General features: G+C 38.9%; 1 protein-coding gene across 3 annotated transcripts in view; it reads right to left on the bottom strand.

The window, feature by feature from the left end:
- Positions 1-20,055, bottom strand: part of CDH12 (cadherin 12) — a 573,557-nt gene that overhangs the window by 75,967 nt on the left and 477,535 nt on the right. For 2 of the 3 annotated variants that reach the window (XM_063326103.1, XM_063326104.1), the window contains one exon: positions 645-764. In XM_063326103.1, coding sequence (XP_063182173.1) covers positions 645-764 — 120 coding nt within the window. Of the gene's footprint in view, positions 1-644; positions 765-18,741; positions 18,795-20,055 lie in introns of those variants that run through there. The other variant, XM_063326106.1, reaches the window with a different exon arrangement.

Genomic DNA, 20,055 nt, shown 5'->3' with positions numbered 1-20,055 from the left:
GCATGGCATTCACCATGCAGGTTATTGGCTCCTTAAGTGAATTACTGAATATAAAAACAAGAATGACATTTAGAAATATAGGACCAGATATCTAGTTAACATGTCTACCAACCTCCCAAATACTTCAGTCTCTTTAAACGTATTATCCTTTTCCATTCACACATCCAGTAACCCCAGACAAACCCCAGGAAAAGAGGAGGGCAGGAGATGATTAGCTGTTCCACAGTCTCAAATTAGCTCTATATAGCAAAACAGTCATTGCTAGAAAATTTCTGACTGTAAGTTCAACAATTAAAAATGCTGAGAAAAAAGAATGTAGACCCAGGGTACAAAAACAAATCATCAAATCACCAGGAAAAAACCCCCGAAACATAGAATGCATGTAGCAGATAAAGCATAAAAAAATAATTTCTCAATGTATGTTTTAGATATTCCAGGACTCACTGGAGGAGCATGTTTCCTTTTTTTTCTACAACAGATTGTAATTCATCCAAAAACTAGTCATACTCAAAACTATATCATGTGCAAAGTTACTCTACTAGCTTTTGGACATATCAGCCCAGTCCATATTTATTCATCGATATTGCCCACCTGAATCGAAATCCAAAGTTTAATTCTCCCACTGCTGCTGATAAACTATTTACCTGTCTTTGGATCAATGGAGAAATACGGTTGCCCCTGAAGAATGCTGTAAACCACTCTAGCACTGTTTCCGTAAGTGGGATCATCAGCATCCGTTGCCTTTACTTGAAGCACATATGCACCTGCAAAGAAACACAGGTAATCACATTTTCAGTATAGAGCAGTGATCAGGGATATTTCAGACACGTTAGTCCTGTTGTTACTGGATTCGGTTGTAATTCTTGTTCCACTGGAAACAAGGCGAGAATAAAACTGTCAATTCTTCAGATCCATCTAGGTAACAGCTGAGGCATCATGGGAAGGAAAGGGGAAGCAGTCCAGAATCAGAAGATATTTATAAACAGTTTATGATGCATGCACTAATTACAATAAGTTTTTGCCCAACACATGTAGGATGGAGGCCTGAAGAAGCGCAATACCGGATTTTGAAAAAGGAGTATGCCTCACAGTCTTGTGTGAAAAGGTTGACAACTGTGGAAGTAAAATATGTGAGTTGCCTTTAAAACAAGTCTCTGGTCAAGCAAGTCCTGAATCTGCCAGTGAACCAGTCTCTAAGTACCTGAAAATACTATACTGCAGTGTCCTAAAGGTGGAACTCACATTCCCATTGTAGAATGAAATGAGGTGTTTGGTTGAGCCAGTTGTCTTCAAAATCCAGACTTCAGTCTTCGTCCCTTTCCAATAGAGCTAATTAAGAAACAAAAGTACCATGGAGGAAGAAACTCCCCTTGATATTCTATTTTCATTCATGATTATAGACCAGACCTAGTGCAGTTTACTTTATACTCCAACTTAAAGGGGACCCATGCCATGGAGCGAAAGAAATGCACATGAAGACAGAAAACACACTGCAAATGGCAGTAGTCTTGCAGAAATGTCTTGTCCCTCCTGCTGGTTACTAAGCAATTTATCTGCATTTCCCCACTGCCCCATGATGCAAGTAGTGTTCAAACTATAGTCTTCAGCAAAATAAATGGCCACATATTTAGGCTCTCCCATCAGCTTTGAAGAATTAATAGTTTCCTACAATTTTCTGTGCAAATGAATGTTGGGGTCTGCAATGCTGATGTGGAGTGAGTGAGGGTTAAGACAACCTATACGAGAAACAGCACAGGGAAGAGGGTTATCCCCACCATTTTTTTTTAAGAAATGTTCTGCATTTGGAGGTCATCTTACATTTTTTCAACTAGATCCGTGGAATACTGCAAGCGCTTCAAGACCACTACTTTTCTGTAATGAAAACTGGCAAGTTTCAAAGGATGTTCACAATTTAAAATTAACCTTAATGGACTTGTCGAAGTTTATTTCTGGGAGTGCCTCACTGAGAGATGCTCCATGTGAAAGGTCCTACGACTTAGACAGGAAAGTAACTCATAGCAAAGGTAGCTGTTTGGAGAATTATTTTTTTTTCCAGTCCCCACCCCCCCCAACAATCTCTCCAGGTAAGGACTGACAGTGGTGCTGAAGGGTTTGGAATTAACGTTGTAAAAATACTTGCTGCACGGTGGCTGGTCATACAAGACTGCTGCTGTTACAGTTATTTCTTGAACAATAGAGAATGAAAAGGTATTCCAAGAGATATTCTTTCTATCTCCTGAAGAAGACACAGAAATGTAAGTGTAATTTGACTAACAATCACTTTTTAAAGTCAATAGGCTGATCGTGTTTTTAAGCTTTGGGCAAGTTTCATTAAAATCCACTTCCAAAAGAAATGAAAGATTATAAATGAATAAATTAATGAAAATAAACTGTTGAGATGGATTCAGTTAACTAAAAGCCTAAGGCAACTCTTTTGATATTCTGGATGTGAAAGGCGAGGAATGATACGTGTTAGAGAACACCAAAGTCCAGGTTCATATAACAACTGTGGAAGCAGTGCCTACTAAAACATTTGTGCCTTTCTTTACATAACAGATAACCATAACCGACTGTACATTAAATAGCTCAGACAAGCCCAGCTGGAGGGATACCTTTTCCTGCTGGAACGACATACAGAAGCTATCTAATACCTGTAGAGCATTTGATGGCTTTCCTCTGCTCCTGTCCATAAGGAGTATCTTTGTAATAGGATCACCCACTTTCAGCCCTGTCCTCTGCTCCAGAAATTCAGGGATCCACAGCAATAACAGTTCTACTTCTGTGACCAAGATGGAGAAGGAAACGGTGGCTTTGAAATTTTTCCCCTCTTTCCTCGAAAAACAGAAGTTCGCTGTATGTGCCACCTTTGGACCTGTTCCTTCTGGAACAATTACATTGACAAAACATGTCATGTTCATGTCATGTACAGTACAACCTCCCTTCCTCATATAAACACAGCTGTCTTCCTTTATTGTTACAGTATCTCACTATCTTTCCAACCTAAAAAATTCAGTCTACTTTTTCCACTGAAAAGAAATGCTACCTTTTAATATATTTCCCTCCTCCTTTCCTTCCTACCAAATTGTTTAGTCGTTCACTGTGTTCTGACCTTTGGCTGGTGGGTTTTGCTCCCCTCTGAGGTGGTGGCAGAAAGCACCAGATTCCCAGATGCTGAGGTCTGTGCTGGAACTGGTTGACTGAGAGCTTTGGCTGACAAATGCACTGCTTTGGGATTGGTTTAAGATAATATCCTGCACTTTTCCCAACAAAAAGACAGTGCTGTTACACATTCCCAAGTCTCCCCTTGGGCCAGGGCTCTTGTTTCTGATGCCACAGTGGTTTCTACTTCAGGGAGCTGATTTTAGTTTGTCTTCTGAGTAAGAACTGACAAAATTTTGTCATCATGTTACCAACACCTTTGCTTTGCACCTTGAAGGGAGCAACATTCTCCATAAAAGAACAGGACAGGCAGACCAATATTTACAAAGACAAATGCAGAAAGTTAAGGTTCTTTGAGAAAGTTAAGGTTCTTTGTACATTCTGGAAGGCTAGCCACACCCCCCGTTTTCTCACAGGTTACCAACAGAGAACTTGCAAACACCTTAGAGAAGACCTCTCTACTACTTGATGCTATCTGATAGAAACAGCAGACCTGTCACACTGAGCACTGGTCATCACCTCAAGAGGGTGAATCACATATTTTACTACTGACTGTTCACGTTGACTAACTTTGGACAACAAATGTGGATATTTAAAAGGCTCCGAAAGTCAGGCAGTGAGGAAAATCTCATGTTACCTATTCAATACTTTTGCAGTACTTTAGGAAGTGTCATCTTCATGAATTTTGCTTCACTGCACCTCACTTGCAAATTGAAAACAACGCATAAGTCTATATGCCAGCTCTTTAAAAAAAGATTCCTTAAACCTAATATTGTACTAATCTTGAGATTTGAAATTAATATTAACTGATAAAATGAAGCTGCAATGAGACAAAATTAATCACACATGTTATTAAATTTTAAGGAAATTATTTAAGAAGAAAGCATTGTGCCTCTTAAGTATTCGAGCTGTTAAATAGTAATACTTATTTTCTATCCATTTCAGTTACAATTCTGCACCTGTATTTATCACTATCATAGCTTTTCTTTTAATCCTTAGAAGCTAAGTTCAGGAAAAAATAATTACAGTTTACTTTGAAGAGGACTAAGATATGATAGTTTGCTATGCTAGGTCATATTCAGAAGGCAGATTTAGCTCTGGTAAAGTTTGTGCAAAAAATGCTACGGTCTTTTTCTTATGGAAAACTTACATATACTTTAAGAAATTTTTACCTTCATATGAACAGTGTGATTTATTCTTTTATTTGTAGAATTATTGATAAAATACCAACTCATTTGTTTACTATTTTACTCTATCAAATTAATACCTAGAATAAATTTTGACTCCTTATGGTTAAATGACATTTCATTATTGTTGTTATAAAAGAGAACAATAAGGAAAGATGATCTGCATTATTTATATTTTATCTCATTATGCCTACCTTTTTATGCACATGGTAGAGTATTTAAGTTCTATTCAGATCTGCAATAAAAGATAACCCAGAAGAAAAAGTCATATGGAATGAATAAGACAGATCAGCATGACACTGAATTAGTGGAATTCATAAATGTATTTCCTCCGGGTGAAATAAAACAGGAAAAAACACCCCAAATCCAAAATTATAATTGATTTTGATACTGTCCCACAAAACATCCTTGTCCCTAAAATGCGGAGATATGGATTTGACAGGTGGACCACTTGGTGGATAACGTATTGGCTGGATGGTCACACTCAAAGAGTTCCAGTGAATGACTCAATGTCCAGGTGGAGACAAGTGGTGCTCTAAGGGATCCACATTGGCACCAGTATTATTTAACATCTTTGTCGGGGACATGGACAGTGGGATGGAGTGCACCCTCCAGAAGTTTGCCAATGACACCAAGCTGCTTAGTGCAGTTGACATGCTGGAGGGAAGGGATGCCATCCAGAGAAACCTTGGCAGGTCCCACGCGAACCTCATGAAGTTCAACAAGGCCAAGTGCCAGGTCCTGAACCTGGGTAGCGCCAGTCACCAATATTAGTACGGACTGGGAGATAAGTCAACTGAGAGTAGACCTGTGTAGAAGGACTTGGGGGTATTGTTGGATGAATATGACCAGTCAAAGTGTGCTCGCAGCCAAAAAGCCAATCATATCCTGGTCTGCATCAAAAGAAGAGTGACGAGCAGATTAAGGGAGGTGATTCTCCCCCTGTACTTGACTCTTGAGGAACCCCACCTGGAGTATTGTGTTCAGCTGTGGGGCCTCCAGCATCAGAAAGACATGGACCTGCTCGAGCAGGTCCAGAGGAGGGCCACGAAGATGATCAGAGGGCTGGAGCACTTCTATGAGGACGGGCTGAGAGAGTCGAGGTTGTATAGCCTAAAGAAGAGAAGGTTCCAGGGAGCCTTTATAGTACAGCCTCCCAGTACTTATAGGGGGCCTGCAGGAAAGATGGGGTGGGACTTTTTATCAGGGAGTGTAGTGATATGATAGGGGTAACTGTTTTAAACTGAAAAAGGGTAGATTTAGATTAGATGTAAGTAAGATGTAAGTAATTCTTTACTGTGAGGGTGGTGAGACAACAGAACGGGTTGCCCAGAGAAGTTGTGGATGACGCTTCCCTGGAAGTGTTCAAGGCCAGGTTGGATGGAGCTTTGAGCAAACGGGTCGAGTGGAAGCTGCCCCTATCCATGGCAACAGAGTTGAAACTAAATGATCCTTCCAACCCTGGTCCCTCCCAACCCAAACCATTCTATGATTCTATGATTTATGACTGAATGCGTAGACTGGTAGCACTTCAGTATAGGAGAAACTTTACAAAGTATACTAAACTAACACAAATCAAGAACTACTCACTCAGTACATTCATCAGTTTCTCTTAAGTTCCGACAGCATTAGGTAAGAAATGGTCAATTAAATATTCAAGAAACCTATTTTTTCTTTTTATGATGTAAGTATTCACATATATTTAAGATGTTGGCATGTGAGGTATTGAATGTGTTAGTGGGGGGATTTTTAATTAGCAAAGCTGGTAATTTTTCATAAATTTAATCCATACATTCTCTCAGGAGGCTGAAACAACAGATACACCAGTAACCGTGTTTATCTGGTTTTGCATATTCAAAGCAAATCTACAGTGGCTGAGAATGGATTTTAGAGCTCATTCCCTATTCCATCATTTGTTCCCTAAGGCCTAGCAACAGCAGCTTAAAACCAATCAATATCCTTTTTACAGAGCAGTGCCCATCTCCCCTTCTTTCCAAAACTACTATGACCAGCAAGCAGCTACTGCTACACCACCAGCAGTATCTTCCTCCAACCAAAACAAAGATTTGCTGAAAGAGTCTGAGCCAGAACGAGTGCTTTCACGGCAATACCTCTAGTGGTGTTCATGTCACCTATTATTAGACTTCTACCATGTAGGCATCTACACTCATACCAGGCACCTGGAGTTCACTTTAGAATCATAAAATCATAGAATTATTATGGTTGGAAGAGACCTTTAAAATCATCAAGTCCAAACGTTAACCTAGCACTGCCAAGTTACTACTAAACCATGTCCCTCAGCACTACATCTCCACGTCTTTTAAATATCTCCATGGATGGCGACTCAATTACTTCCATGGGCAGCCTGTTCCAATGCTTGACATTCAGTGAAGAAATTTTTGCCAATATCCAAACTAAACCTCCCCTGGAACAACCTGAGACCATTTCCTCTTGTCCTGTCGCCTACTACTTGGGAGAAGAGACTGACCCTGACCTTGCTACAACCTCCTTTCAGGTAGTTGTAGGGAGCCATAAGGTCTCCCCTCAGCCTCCTTATCTCCAAGCCAAAAGACCCCAGTTCCCTCGGCTGCTCTTCATAAGACACGTGCTCTAGACCCTTCACCAGCTTTGTTGCTCCTCCTTGGACATGCTCCAGCACCTCAATGTCTTTTCTGTAGTGAGGGGCCCAAAACTGCACACAGTATTCAAGTGGCAGCCTCACCAGCGCTGAGTACAGTGGGACAATCACTTCCCTAGTCCTGCTGGCCACACTATTTCTGACACAAGCCAGGAGGCTGTTGGCCGCCTTGGCCACCCGGGCGCGCTGCTGGCTCATATTCATCTGGCTGTCAACCAATACCCCCAGATCCTTTTCTGCCAGGCAGCTCTCCAGCCACTCTTCCTCAAGCCTGTAGTATTGCATGGGGTTATTGTGAGCCAAGTGCAGGACCTGACACTTGGCCTTGTTGAACTTCATACAATTAGGCTTGTCCCATAGATCCAGCCCGTCCAGATCTCTCTGTAGATCCCTTGGTAGCCAGGGGCTAGGCACAGTGAACCTGGTAGCGCTGGTTTGCATGTACCAGTGATGCACAGCTAGCCACATGAAACACCACAGCTCAATCCATATCTATGTCTAAGCTCTCATGCAAAAATGTGATGTTGCAAGGTGAAGGAAGCAGACAGCGTCCATTAGCCTGCCTGAAAGTTCTGCCATGGAGCTAGGTGCCTGACGATCCCTGCACAGATGAATTCTTAGATATTCTTAGTACATGCTCCAGGTAATTCAACCTTATTACAAAAAAGAAAGAAGAAATACTGATTTATAAATGAACTTTTATTAAGGCAGACATTCAAAGTCATGTTTTAGCCTGATAAATAGCCGGCACTGAATATAAAAAATAATCTATTTCACAGTCATAGCAGTTTCAACCGTGTTAATTCATCTGTCAGATCTCTTACGACAAACAGATATTTCTATGAGAGGTCAGGCATGTTATTTTAATGTGCCTCAAGTCATTTACTAACTCAAATACATACCTAATGTTCTAAACAGGTTTTCTGAAATTGGTTTCTCATCCTTTCAGTATTATCAAGCATTGACCATTGCATCTAACAAGCTTTTTATTTTATTGCAAAGCATAAAACCAATATACTTTTAAAAGCAGACTCTAAAATCTAATTATTTTTTTGCAGGCAATAATACAGCTGTAAATCTTTAATGCACAAAGGTGGTGATGGAGGATCACATTCACTATAGCTTGTGACATTTTAATTAAAATATGTACTTACATTACTACATGGAGTAATCAAATGAACAAAAAAATACAGTATTTTTTATTGTTTGGAAACACCGTATAAGATATTCAGCATTTAAAGAGACTTATATTTTTAATTTTTCATGTGCAATCAACAAATATTTGATGTAAGGCATTATAAAATGCAGAAGAATGGAACTGCTTAAGTAGTTATTTATGTTTTAGAAAGAAAAGGAAAATAATGCTAAACCATTCACATGGCTCAAGGAAATGGTATGGAATTTTAATGAAGATTATATTTTCTTTAAAATAATACAGACGATACTGAGGACTAACATATTGTAAATAGTTATTTTAATCACAGCAAGCATACTGGCCTGAATTTTACTCTGACTGAAGTCCACAGGCAATCCAGCAATAACTGCAAATAGAATGGGGCCCAAGATTTCTAACTCATTGATCAAACTGACTGAAATGGCACTAAAAAAGCCTCATAGTTTATATTAGAATGACTGGAGGGAACTATAGGAAGCCTGAGTTTATACCATAGTGAGAATGTTTGTGAAATAAGGATTTGACTTCTAGAACTATCTGCATTTTTTTTGACAGTCTTTCGTTAGTACAAATGCTACTTTGTCAAAAACAAAAGAATCTCTTAAAGAAGAGCAGTATTGTTTGAATCTCTTCCCATACAAAAAGTATTAGAAAGAAATGTCAAAATTTTCTAATACACCCAGTCTGATATTTCAAATTCCTTATGAATGAACAGCCAAAATTTGTTACAATAATGACGCCGAAGTTCAGACCATCCCCAATTTCAAAACAAAACATTTAATTTATTCATTTCCCCCTCCTGGCTTTTTATTGCAAAAGACTAAAATATTGACCTTTTGTACTCTTTCAGCTTGGAAATAAGTTTTGCCATCACCAAAGTGTAGGTGGTATATCTTGCTGGCTGTGGAGCTGCTGTTGGCTTCTAAAATAACCAAGCAGGGAATCTTTTGTATGTTTAATTCGTTAAACTAAAGGGCATGACCAAGAATTCACAAAATTCAACTGAGACTAGATAAATCGGTTGTTTTACTGTAGAAGAAAATGAGAGGATTCAAGGCCAGGAGAAGAGGACAACATACTTACTTAGACGTTATTCCTGCAAAAATAATTTATGGTCAATAGAATTGCAAAGACAAATTAAAATGGAGGTGGAAATATGTCAAGTCTTTTCTCACTAACGTCAGCTTTCACTTGGCCTGCAAATCCCATTAAGTCTTTTAATAAATGCCAAAATCCAGGTAAGTAATGACAGTGCATTATTTTCCACAGAAAGTGAGGGGAAACTGCTTTGAGGTTTTGAAGAGGCAAGAGGGGGCTGGATGGGAGCAGTAAGGTTTGAGGGTAATTGAGAAGGGAAGAGATACGGCAAGTGAGAGCAGGACTTCAGCATGTTGTAAGTGTTCCACAGGCTCTCGCTGGAGCCTCTCTCCGCTCCGCACAGATCAGAGGTTCAGTCAGAGGAGGTCACTCAGGCTCTTGTCCAGCCAAATTTTTATTATCTCCAGTGTCAGAGATCCCACAGCCTCTTTGGATGCTCCTATGGGATTCTGCCAAGAAAATTCCTGAACAAGCTCAAGTCTCCTCTTTTGAAGTCCAGGGCTGTGATTTTACCATTTATCTTGTTCACTTTTTTTCCTGTCTTTTGTTAGAAGGAAATAAGTAAGAGACAACATATCTGAATTTTCACAGAATTTACTTTTTGTAATGGACTATCAAGGTAGTTGCATCTATTCATGGTGAGTAAAGATCAAATAGCAGATCTTCTGCCATAAACGTTCTTTTTCTTTTCTTTTTTTTTTTTTTTAACCCAGCATGGTTTTCCTGTAGAGTCAGAAGAGCTGTCATCATCTTGCTGTACAACCTCTTCCCTACCACATGTATGGTTTTGTGGTTTTGTCACTCTGCTGGGAGTTGTTGGCGCGTGGTACTTTTGACAGAAATCAGACGATTGTGCAAACCTTTTTTATATGGGTGGGAGGAAGCATGAGCATACCTGCTGGCATAGAAACTCACTACTTTGCACAATATTCTTCCTAAACAATTCCCAGAATAGCACCTTGGCAACTTGGCACTACATTGCAATTCAGATCAGGAGATTCCCTGTCTCAATAAATACCCCCCTGACCTGCCACTGGCAGTTTTGGCAAAGCTCCAGTACTGGGAGAACATGCGCATCTGTAAGGAGAGATGCTGACATTGCCCTTTTGGGGCTTATCTTTTATAGAAGGAATTACCAATAATACGTTTTGAAGATATACTCCTGAAGCTGACTCCCACTAAAGTAATGTGAGGAAGGCATATTTTACTTGGAAAAGCCAGTTTCCAGTTTATATATTCATGGCTGTGCAGCCCTCATAATAACACAAGCTTGCTGGCTCCATCAATATCTTGAATACTAGCCACAATCGGGGAAGCACACTTTTCTCCTGTTTTGCATTCCAGACATCACACAGAACATATATATTTTTCTCTCAGCTGTCAGAAGCAGCTATGTCCACCAAAGCAATACTGCCATTCCCTGTTGTAATTGATGAAGAATGGCAGCTTTTTGCTAATACTTTTGCTGTGCTGGTAGCTAAAAGCAGCTGTTGCAAGTCTCAGCATTTAGTGCATAATCAAACGTATTTCTGCTATCTCCAGGATAACATTTGATTTACAGTGGCAACACTCCAGGTAGTATGGAAGCTGGCTTTCTTAAGCTGAACTACATAACCACTCTGATTTCATTTGGAAAACAGTGCTTTAAGTGTTGAGGGTTTTTTCCCGGCAAATTGGAAGACATGGCATTGTGAAGGAGAAAGATTTTCTTGTTTCTTCTTCCTTATGCTCTAAATGCTTCATAAAGCAGAACTTAAGTTTTAGAAAGAGTCGGCGCATTTCATTGCCCGCAATGTCTTTATCTCTCAAAGTCTTTCTTGCAAATTAATTTATAGGTCCCTTACTCCTGGCCATCCCTGTCTCCCTCATGGATGATGAGGGCAAACAGGGGAAACCTACAGCTGTGGGCTTTTAGATAATTATTTAGCTTGGAAATCAGAAAAGCAATTATTTTCTTTTTCCTTTTTTTCCTACCCTCATCTGTTGGGGTCGACCAGAGTTAAGCCACTAAGGGCACACAATCTGACTAAGCTAATAATGACTCTGTTAGCACTGAATATTTATTTAATGTATTTATTTTTATTAATTTAGGCTATTTATTTATTTATAAAGACATCCAGCTGCTTACACAGTCCCAAGGCTGTAATGATGTTTACAGAGGTTGCACTTCTGAAGAAAATGAATAGCCTGAAATAGCAGCTAATAGTCTATACCCAATATGCACATAAAGGAGTAGCCTGGTAAAGCAACTGCTGGAAATAACGCACAAGGAGAGCAGCACAAGAACCAATTAGCAAATACTAAGCTTAGTTTGAAAAATACATCTCTCGAGAGTGATTTTTCTTTTTTGCTTTCAAGTCTGTGGATTGTTTTCCTCTTACCAATGTGACAGAAGGTCCTCTCACACATATGAAATTTAGCAAATAGAAAAACTTAGCCTTGAATTTTGCTTTTATCATCTTGACAACTTGATAACTTTTCAGGCCATGACTCAATAGGGACTTAATTTTGCCAGTATACCCATCATGGCTAGGATGTGGGAGATAAAAATAAACAGTACACCCTCTAATCACGATACCTATGCTGGCAAAAACTCTTACGGCAGATGTCTCTGCTGATAAAAGCATGCTTTTTTTGGTTTAGTTTATGTTTTGCAGAGAGGTGGTATAAGCTGTATTAGAAGAAAGAACCTTTCTGATATCAAATGCTATGTTTGAACCAGAGGACTTTGCCAAAAACATTGTATGAAAATAGATGTGCTCTAGGAAGTAAATATTTTCTTCAATGGAATTGTGAAATAATAGATGCACCGAAATCTTAAGGGTTTGAGGAGAAAGAGTGAACCCCAGAAAAAGAGCACAAAGAGCTGCTATTCAATTATTAATCTGTAAAGTGGTTCGGTATGATTAAAACGTTTTTCAGATGCAAGCGTTCAAAGAAAAGGCAAGAAAAGGCTAAGTATTAAGCTCGGTTTGAATGAGGTAAGTGATATACTGGAATTGATTCCTCGCTTTTGAATGCTAACGTAACTTGACGGTTGTCACGATGTTTAGCTGTCCAGCATTTGCCAGTATCAGCTGCACGCCTCTCAACAACATTCCATCCTTCTACGGCCAGATGAAAGAGTATCAGGAAAAGAACTTTAAGCAATCACTTTTAAGACATTCACTTTTCTTGTGGAAGAGCTCCTGGAGATTCTTAAGGTGTGGCAAAGGTCTTGGAATTGTGACACCGCACCCCTCCCACCCCCAAAAAAAGTATGCCAAATGTGGTGGACATCGCACCAAGGAGAAAACATGTCATAGTGTATTTCCATTACTTTACTGTTTGAAGTTTTCATGAGCTGGAGTTTCACACATCATTTCTTCAAATGTCAAATGATTTATTCAGAATGTAGTAATAAGAAAACTTGAGCTTTACATAGGACATAAGAAAAAATTAGTGTGAAATAAACGTCATTCATACTGAATGTCAGTTGAAAGGACTTTGTTTTGATTCTCAGTAGATGTTCGGATGGTATATGGAGGCTAGTTTGTTTCATTTATTTTCACCAGATGTTGGCCCTGGTTAGAAATAATTTAATTCTATGCTCACCCAGGCATCTTTACCTGAATAAAGTTAATTTCTACATCAGAATTTGGTGAAAAAAATCTTTTTAGTTTTGCACGACAGAACGAAGTCTATCAGGACCTCTTGGTCAGTTATATTTTAATAGTCATGCACTTAGGATCAAATTTTGGTAACCAAATTTCATACTAATCTGGTGACCTTTCAAGAAAAAGAGATTTGGACAGGTTGATGACTGAGCTCTTTTAAAGTTTGTTTTGCCTGCATCACATCTTTTTCTACCTACTTAAAGCGTTGTGGGTAAATCTTTCAAGAAGGATGCAGAGCAGTCTTCATGAACATTTTTTTCCTTCATGTTCTTTGTATTTAACTTTAGATCTTTTCTCTTATTTAAAATCTACAAATCTCCTAAGTACAAAGTTGGATTAGACAGAGACAGAAAAACATGCAAAAATAACCTCAGAACACAACAGTGACTTCTACACAATCTAGTATGCAATGTGATATTCTGTGAAAGGTGTTGATTTTTCTTTAATTATATAATCAGAATATTGCTTTGAAGACTTTCCTGATACTTCAAGATGAAAGCACTGAAAATCCATAGGATTTTACTCTATACATTTGCATTAAATTTTAAAATGTCGTCTGATCAATTCAGTGATTTAATTCATAATTTCTGTGCTATTCTACACAGCTTCCTAGATCAACATCCAACTACACTAACTTTCAGCAGTGATAGGGGACAGTAACCCAACATACCCATAACAGGGGTCTGACTATATGGGCTTCAGAAGGTGGAACAGCATGGATGTCCTCAGGCCCACAAAAGGTTCCCCTCGTCCAAACTCATTTGCAAGAATAAGAAAAACGGTAAGAGGCATTGTTACTCCACGTGACAACAGGCTCAGCCTCCATCCCAAACAGTATTTCATAAAAAAGGCGGAAGAAATCCATTATTTGAAAACATTCAAGATAACATGGCCCTGTGTAAGTCCTGGTCCGATTCCTAGCAGTCATTGGTTTAAACCCTGGCCCTTGTATCCTTTCCAATCATCTCTTACCTTTTACCACAATAGTTGGGCCTTCCTAAAATAAAGCTAATGAACGAATTTCCCTTTGTACAAGAACAGGGTAAGGAGTAATGAACCGAACATACAGCAAGGGAGACAGAGGTTTTTGATGTATCAACAGAGGCAGCTTGCACAGGACCGACTGCGGTGACTTTTCTCAGCCAGGCTTTCTGTTCCCTCTCAGAAATCCCATTCCTGTTGTAGGAATGTCCCAGCCACTTATAAAGGTACAAACAAGGTAAACTTCAGATTTCCTTAATAATTCATAGCAGTTTACTGGACTTTGCACAAGCAGCTGAATCATTCTTGCAGCAGAAACTCCTGAGAGAGGTGGAAGAAGTAGCTGGCAACAGAAATCAGTGCAGGCATTCAGGTTAAGATGGTCAGGCTTCAAACAAAGCACAGAATTAATTTTATTTTATTATTTTACTAGAGGGATTGTAGTGTCACTGTCTTTGGAAGTTCTTAAGAACAGACTAGACATTCATTAGGAATGACGTATATGTGGCTGATCCCCATGTAAATGCATTAAGTGAATTTGGGATCCCTTCTAACCCTAGCTTTGCGATTCCATGCACTGTGTAAACAGATAACCCTCCCCTCGGAGTACTACTGTGTCCTTGCACACGTGGCTATGACAGAAGTGCCTCTGTGTTAGCACTTTAATTTTGGTCAGGAGTGCACTTCTGAAGCAAATCTTCCAATTGATCCCACTTACTGGTTAACATGTGAAGCAGTCTTTTAAGTGTGCAAAGCGGATTATTTTGGGGTGAAGTTAAGCTGGAAGGTATGCTGTAGCTATGCACTTGATGCAACACATATGTTAACAGGTAGGTGCTCAGTCCAAGAGGCCAGATGACAGTTTATTTGAAACCATGAGAGCAGATCGTACTCTGGATGCTAAAGTTCTCAGCACTCTCTGTTTCACCACACAGATCAGTTCCTATTCCATCATACTGCTGTCTGTTACGACACAGGTAGCACTCTTTCTTTGTACAGCATCAGGTGTAAACGCTTCTCTAATCCTTTTCAGAGCCTTTACGTAATACCATAACAATACATAGGTATCATTATTAGGTCACATAAGGAAGAGTTGCAACTTAATTAGCAAAAATCTATAAAGTTTCAGCTGAAGACAGAAAATTTTATGGTAATACTACGATACATATTTTGTAAATTTCATAGCACTGAAAATAGAATATTTTAGTGATTGGGAGAGAAAGGAAATTCAAACCACAAGGTCATATTAAACATACGGAAGTTTTAAATATAGCCACTTAAGATTAGCTGTGAGCATGACTCTCCTGTCTCAAATATCTTATATTAGTGTGACAGCTCCCTTCTTTTCATGTGTCTGCATTCTATCTTTTTTTTATAAAATCATATTACAACCTGCTAGTGTACCACTCTGATTTGTTATTGATCTGAACAGTAAATCCAATTTTGTATTTACTTCATAATTTGGATCAGTATAATGCTTTGACAAAACAGTATTTAAAAAAAAAAAAACCTCAAGTGTCCTTCACAGCAGGCAAATCTCTGGACTGTGTGCTGCCAGACTACGGACTTACAACCAGTTTTCTTAAGAAATGCCCAGTGAGCCAAAGAAAATCTCAGTGTTTCAGTGGAGGAATGCACTTCCCAGGCACAACTAGGAGGACGCCCTTTGCCAAAAGGTCACAGAAACGTGCTTTTCGCTCTTTTCTACCTTACTAAGCACGTCTCTGTTTCAAGATATAGCAGGCAGAGTTTTTCTCAACATCAGGAAAGACAGTAACTGAAGCAGAAGACTGGAACAGGGAGATCTTGTCCTGTTCTTACTTCTATACCAGACTGGTTTTTTAATGAAGTATTTCACTATTTCTTATATTTTTCGTGATAAAATGGAAACATGAGCCTTCACACTTACAGTGGTAGATGCTGTTCTAAGACAGTTCAATGCGTGATGATTTTTGATGCTCTCCAGTGTGGTGATAATAGAGAGGTCTTCTATTATATCGATGGTGATGACATAATAATATACATAATGTGGAAATGTATCACTGGGAAGAACACCAGACTATCCTAATCTAAGACACATAAAGCAGCATATTGTGTTCTTCGAATTCCTTGAAGTCATACTTTTGAAAGAACTATGGACTACAGTCAAGAAGCAGTCAAATGACAATCTCAAGAGCTGACAGAATTGCAAAATATTGCTTATTTCGGACCAAAGTTTATGAAGTTTTAGAAGGCACCTCGTAACTTACGGCTGTGCAAACACCTGATTTTCTTTTTGTTTGTTTGCCTTGTTAGAAACTGAAAGATAAAGTGTGGCTTTTGGAACAAACAAAAAAACCCTCAAGCAAACCCATGATTTTAAGCTAATTTCAGGCATTCCAATACATGCAAAACATTTCAGTTTCGAGCACAGTAAACAGGCAAGAACAAGAAAGCCTTTGTTTCCAAGATGGCATGAGAGGTGGAGAGACACTCATGTACGCTGCCAGAATTCTCAATTCAGCTACCTTTCTTAGTCTGAGGAAGTTCAAATCTGTACTGCTCACCTTTCTGGAAATTTCATACGTGTGACTGCTTACAAGCTTTTACATTTCATTTATTTAATTATTCACAAGGTTACAGCTTCCTGACTCTCATGCAGTGTCACTCTTTCTTTCATTTTCTCCTTCTCAGTTTCTTCTCTATGAGCACTCCTGATGACTGAAAATCTAAGGGTTTTCAGCAACGTGGAACAATATTAACCCGTGAGCCTGAAAGACGGCCATTTCCCTACAATAGGTGGAATAAGACCTCCCTCCAGCATGTGGACCGCTCCTGGCAAACAGTTTCAAGATATCTGGGATTGAGTTTTTAAGTGAATGAACTCTTCACTAACACAAAAAAGCCTTTAGTAACACTCTTGTCCTTTGTGACTCAGTTTTCATCTCTTAAGAGAGATTCAAGGCAGCGCTGTGATTCCAGCATAAACTAGTACCATGGCAAGTAAGAAATGTGATGAAGAAACTCTAAGCTTGCTCTTTTTTAAAATTAGTATTGTTTTCATCGGTGTGTCCTAATTGTAGGTGCTGAAGTTTTACGATTTAACTTCAGGCACTTGAGATTTCAATCTCAGCACTCTAGAAGTTAATGTACCTGCCCACCCCCCTAAAACACAGACACTGGCTGTTTATGAACTAAATCTTCGTTCATCCTGTATCTAAAAATAAATGCCTGAATCCTCATGAGATAGTCTGTGTTATTGACTGAGTGGGTGGCGGCTGCTAAACTTCAAACTGGAATTATGCCAGATCTGGTGAAGAGTTAGCCAGCAGTCCTAGGCTCCTAGGTGATATTAAAGACTGTATTCACGTATATGCCATTCCTCCCTGGGTGTCAGAGGTAAATGAAAAGCCCAGACCTCCACTTTCAAAACTCCTTCTTTTAGCCATGACTGGCAAAGAAAACTGTTCTCATAGCCAATCGAAGAGTGTATCTCCTGGTAAAATGTAATTATACACCTCATCTTTTTCCCAATTAAGGATATTTCAGCTCATGCTGTTCTGCACTTCCCGTTGTAAAGCCCTGTTTGGAAAGCGTGAGACCCTGTTCATCCCAAAATTAGCAACAAAGCTCTCATTACCTTGGATAGTGAAGGACCATACATTTATATATCCCTGTTGTTTTGAAATTTTAAATCCAACTAGCTTGATCCCTCTAGGTAAACCCAGATGTTTCCTGTCATGTTAATATCCAAAGAAATGGTATTAAAATTTTCAAACTTGATCTTGTGAGCTATCGCCTGATTTTGAGCAGCCTTTCTCGTGGATATACTGACTTGAAATATTGCTTGCATGATTCTACAACCATCTTTTTCTTCAAATCATTAACTATGCAGACAATGCATTCTGTATCCAAAATATGTGATTGAACTCCCTGGGAACTCTTCAAATATAAAACCTCCTGCTACCTGCCACAGATACATCTCATTATTAATGTATAAAAGAAATCCAATTTCAATATATTTTGGTCCCTTTTGCAAAGTGGTATGCCTTTGAGAAGTAACATTTTTTAAAAATATCTTTAGATTCTGAAGCATTAAAGAAGAATTTATGTGTGTTTTCTTTCCATGGGAATCATTTATCTAACTTACTAGATCAGCTTTTCAATTCTTGGCACTTCCAAAAACATGGTAGTCAGGGTTCTTGTAGTAAATTCTGTTGAAACTGACTCAGGGCACTGTTAAAGGTTTTTACAAATGTATCCCAACCTGTAAGAGTATCACAAATGCTAGAGGAGACAAAAAAATAACCCCTTTAATAAATTACTATTTATGGCCTAAATCTAAACATTTTTAACATCATTTCCTTCCCCAAGAGCCACAATCACATTTGTCAACTTAACTGATCCCTGAAATGAGATCCAAATTATTCAACAGTGTGATAAAATTAGTAACAAGCCTCAGGCATAAAACAGCAGTTGTTTTTAGCATTCAGTTTTGTTTTACTAGCTACTAGAGACCTATGGCAAATGAGATCATTTTGTATATTACACAGGATCATACTGTAGTTCAGATGAACAGTGCCTTATTCATACAGCAGAATAACTTTGTTCTTTTTTTTTTCCTTCTTTTGTTATTCTTTCCCCACGTGCATTTGCAAATACACTTTGCAGCTGTGGGAAGAGATGCTAAAACTTTGAGCATCTGGATGCAGTAAGTTCTCAATTTTCATCTCAAACCTATTGAGGCTTCTGGTCATAGAACAAGTTACTGTGTAATACCAAAACCAAACCCAAAACAATAAAAACGCCACATCTTCCATCCAGCTGCTAAAAGTATTCTCTCCTCTTTAGAGAACAATGATACCTTACCTAGACGGTAGGTCTTCTCCTTGGCTGCTGAGAAGACTCTTAACTTTTGCAAGTTCCAGAGGCCTAAATCTTTGACTGCCCTATGTCCATTCCCATAGAGTCCAGCTGGTGAGCCACACAGAGCAAAGTGAGTTTCTGCTCCAAATTCAGCCAATTTAATTTGCACTCTCTCATGTTTACTTACAACATTTGCTTATCCTCCTCATTTCTCCTGCCTAATGTGCCTGTTTGTCTGCAACCATCTCCCTTTTCCACTTGCCTCTTTCTCCTCTGGGACTTCCACTCCCAAACCTTGCCCAATCCCAGCTTGATAAAACATCCCTGAAGCAGCTCCTGCTGTCTGTCTCCTTCCCAGAAAGCCATGCTTCTGGATGCAGCTGACATTCAGCTGCTCAGCCGTTTTTTATCCTTTGACTCCAATTAGCCTACTTTTCGTCTTTTCACCTTCTTTTTAATTTTTACAGTGGTATTTGAAATAACTCTTTTTGATGCATTTCAGTCTTTTTAATCAATTATGGGATGAATAAAAGTGAGATTGTGTCTTCTGGAAATCCACTGCGTATCAAACGATTGACACTGGTCTACAACTAGTTTTTTCCTGTCCCCACTGCACCTAGTGCCAACAACAGGCTTCATGTCAAGAGGCTGGCAAAAATGAGTGTAGCTCACAACTAGCTAAACAATATGGAATTTGAATGAGAAATCTAAGCGGTGTCAGGCCACTTCTAATTGTCTGGGTTTTAATTTATTCATTTCACTTTATGGGCCTCTATGCTTTTCTGTATCATAGAAAGCGAAAAAAGGAAATTAATAATAATTCATGTGAATGGGGGCTAGCCGTGGACAAATTTATAGGAACACAGTGGAGAAAACAGGCTCATTCATTTCTTTGTTATTGCAGCTAAATAAAATGCAGAATACAGTCTGGTTTTCTTAAAATTCAGTAGGCATCTGAAGGCTGCACTGAATGAGGGAATGCACTCTTTGACCATTATGTAAAAACGTCTAATTAATTTTCCTTTGTCGCTTTCAATATGTTTCTGTTACATGCTTGGGACTATTGGGGTTCCCACCAGTGACTGAAATTTGCAGCTGCAAATTACTGTCCTTAAGTAATTCTAAGTATTTTCTCACTGAAATCACAAGCACAGGTCAGTTGCTGGTTGTGGTCACACAAAGGAAAATCCTGCTTGGCTATACTTATTCCTTCACATTGCCTAGAATACCATTTGTTTATTTAGGATAAACGTGAATTTTTGGAAAAGTCTTCTGGAATCTTTTCCTCTACAGTATAATGCAGATACTACGGATGTT

The sequence above is a fragment of the Chroicocephalus ridibundus genome, chromosome 2 (genome assembly GCF_963924245.1).
Source record: "Chroicocephalus ridibundus chromosome 2, bChrRid1.1, whole genome shotgun sequence".
In the NCBI taxonomy this organism is placed as follows: Eukaryota; Metazoa; Chordata; class Aves; order Charadriiformes; family Laridae; genus Chroicocephalus; species Chroicocephalus ridibundus.
This window is presented reverse-complemented; position numbering and strand designations above follow the sequence as displayed.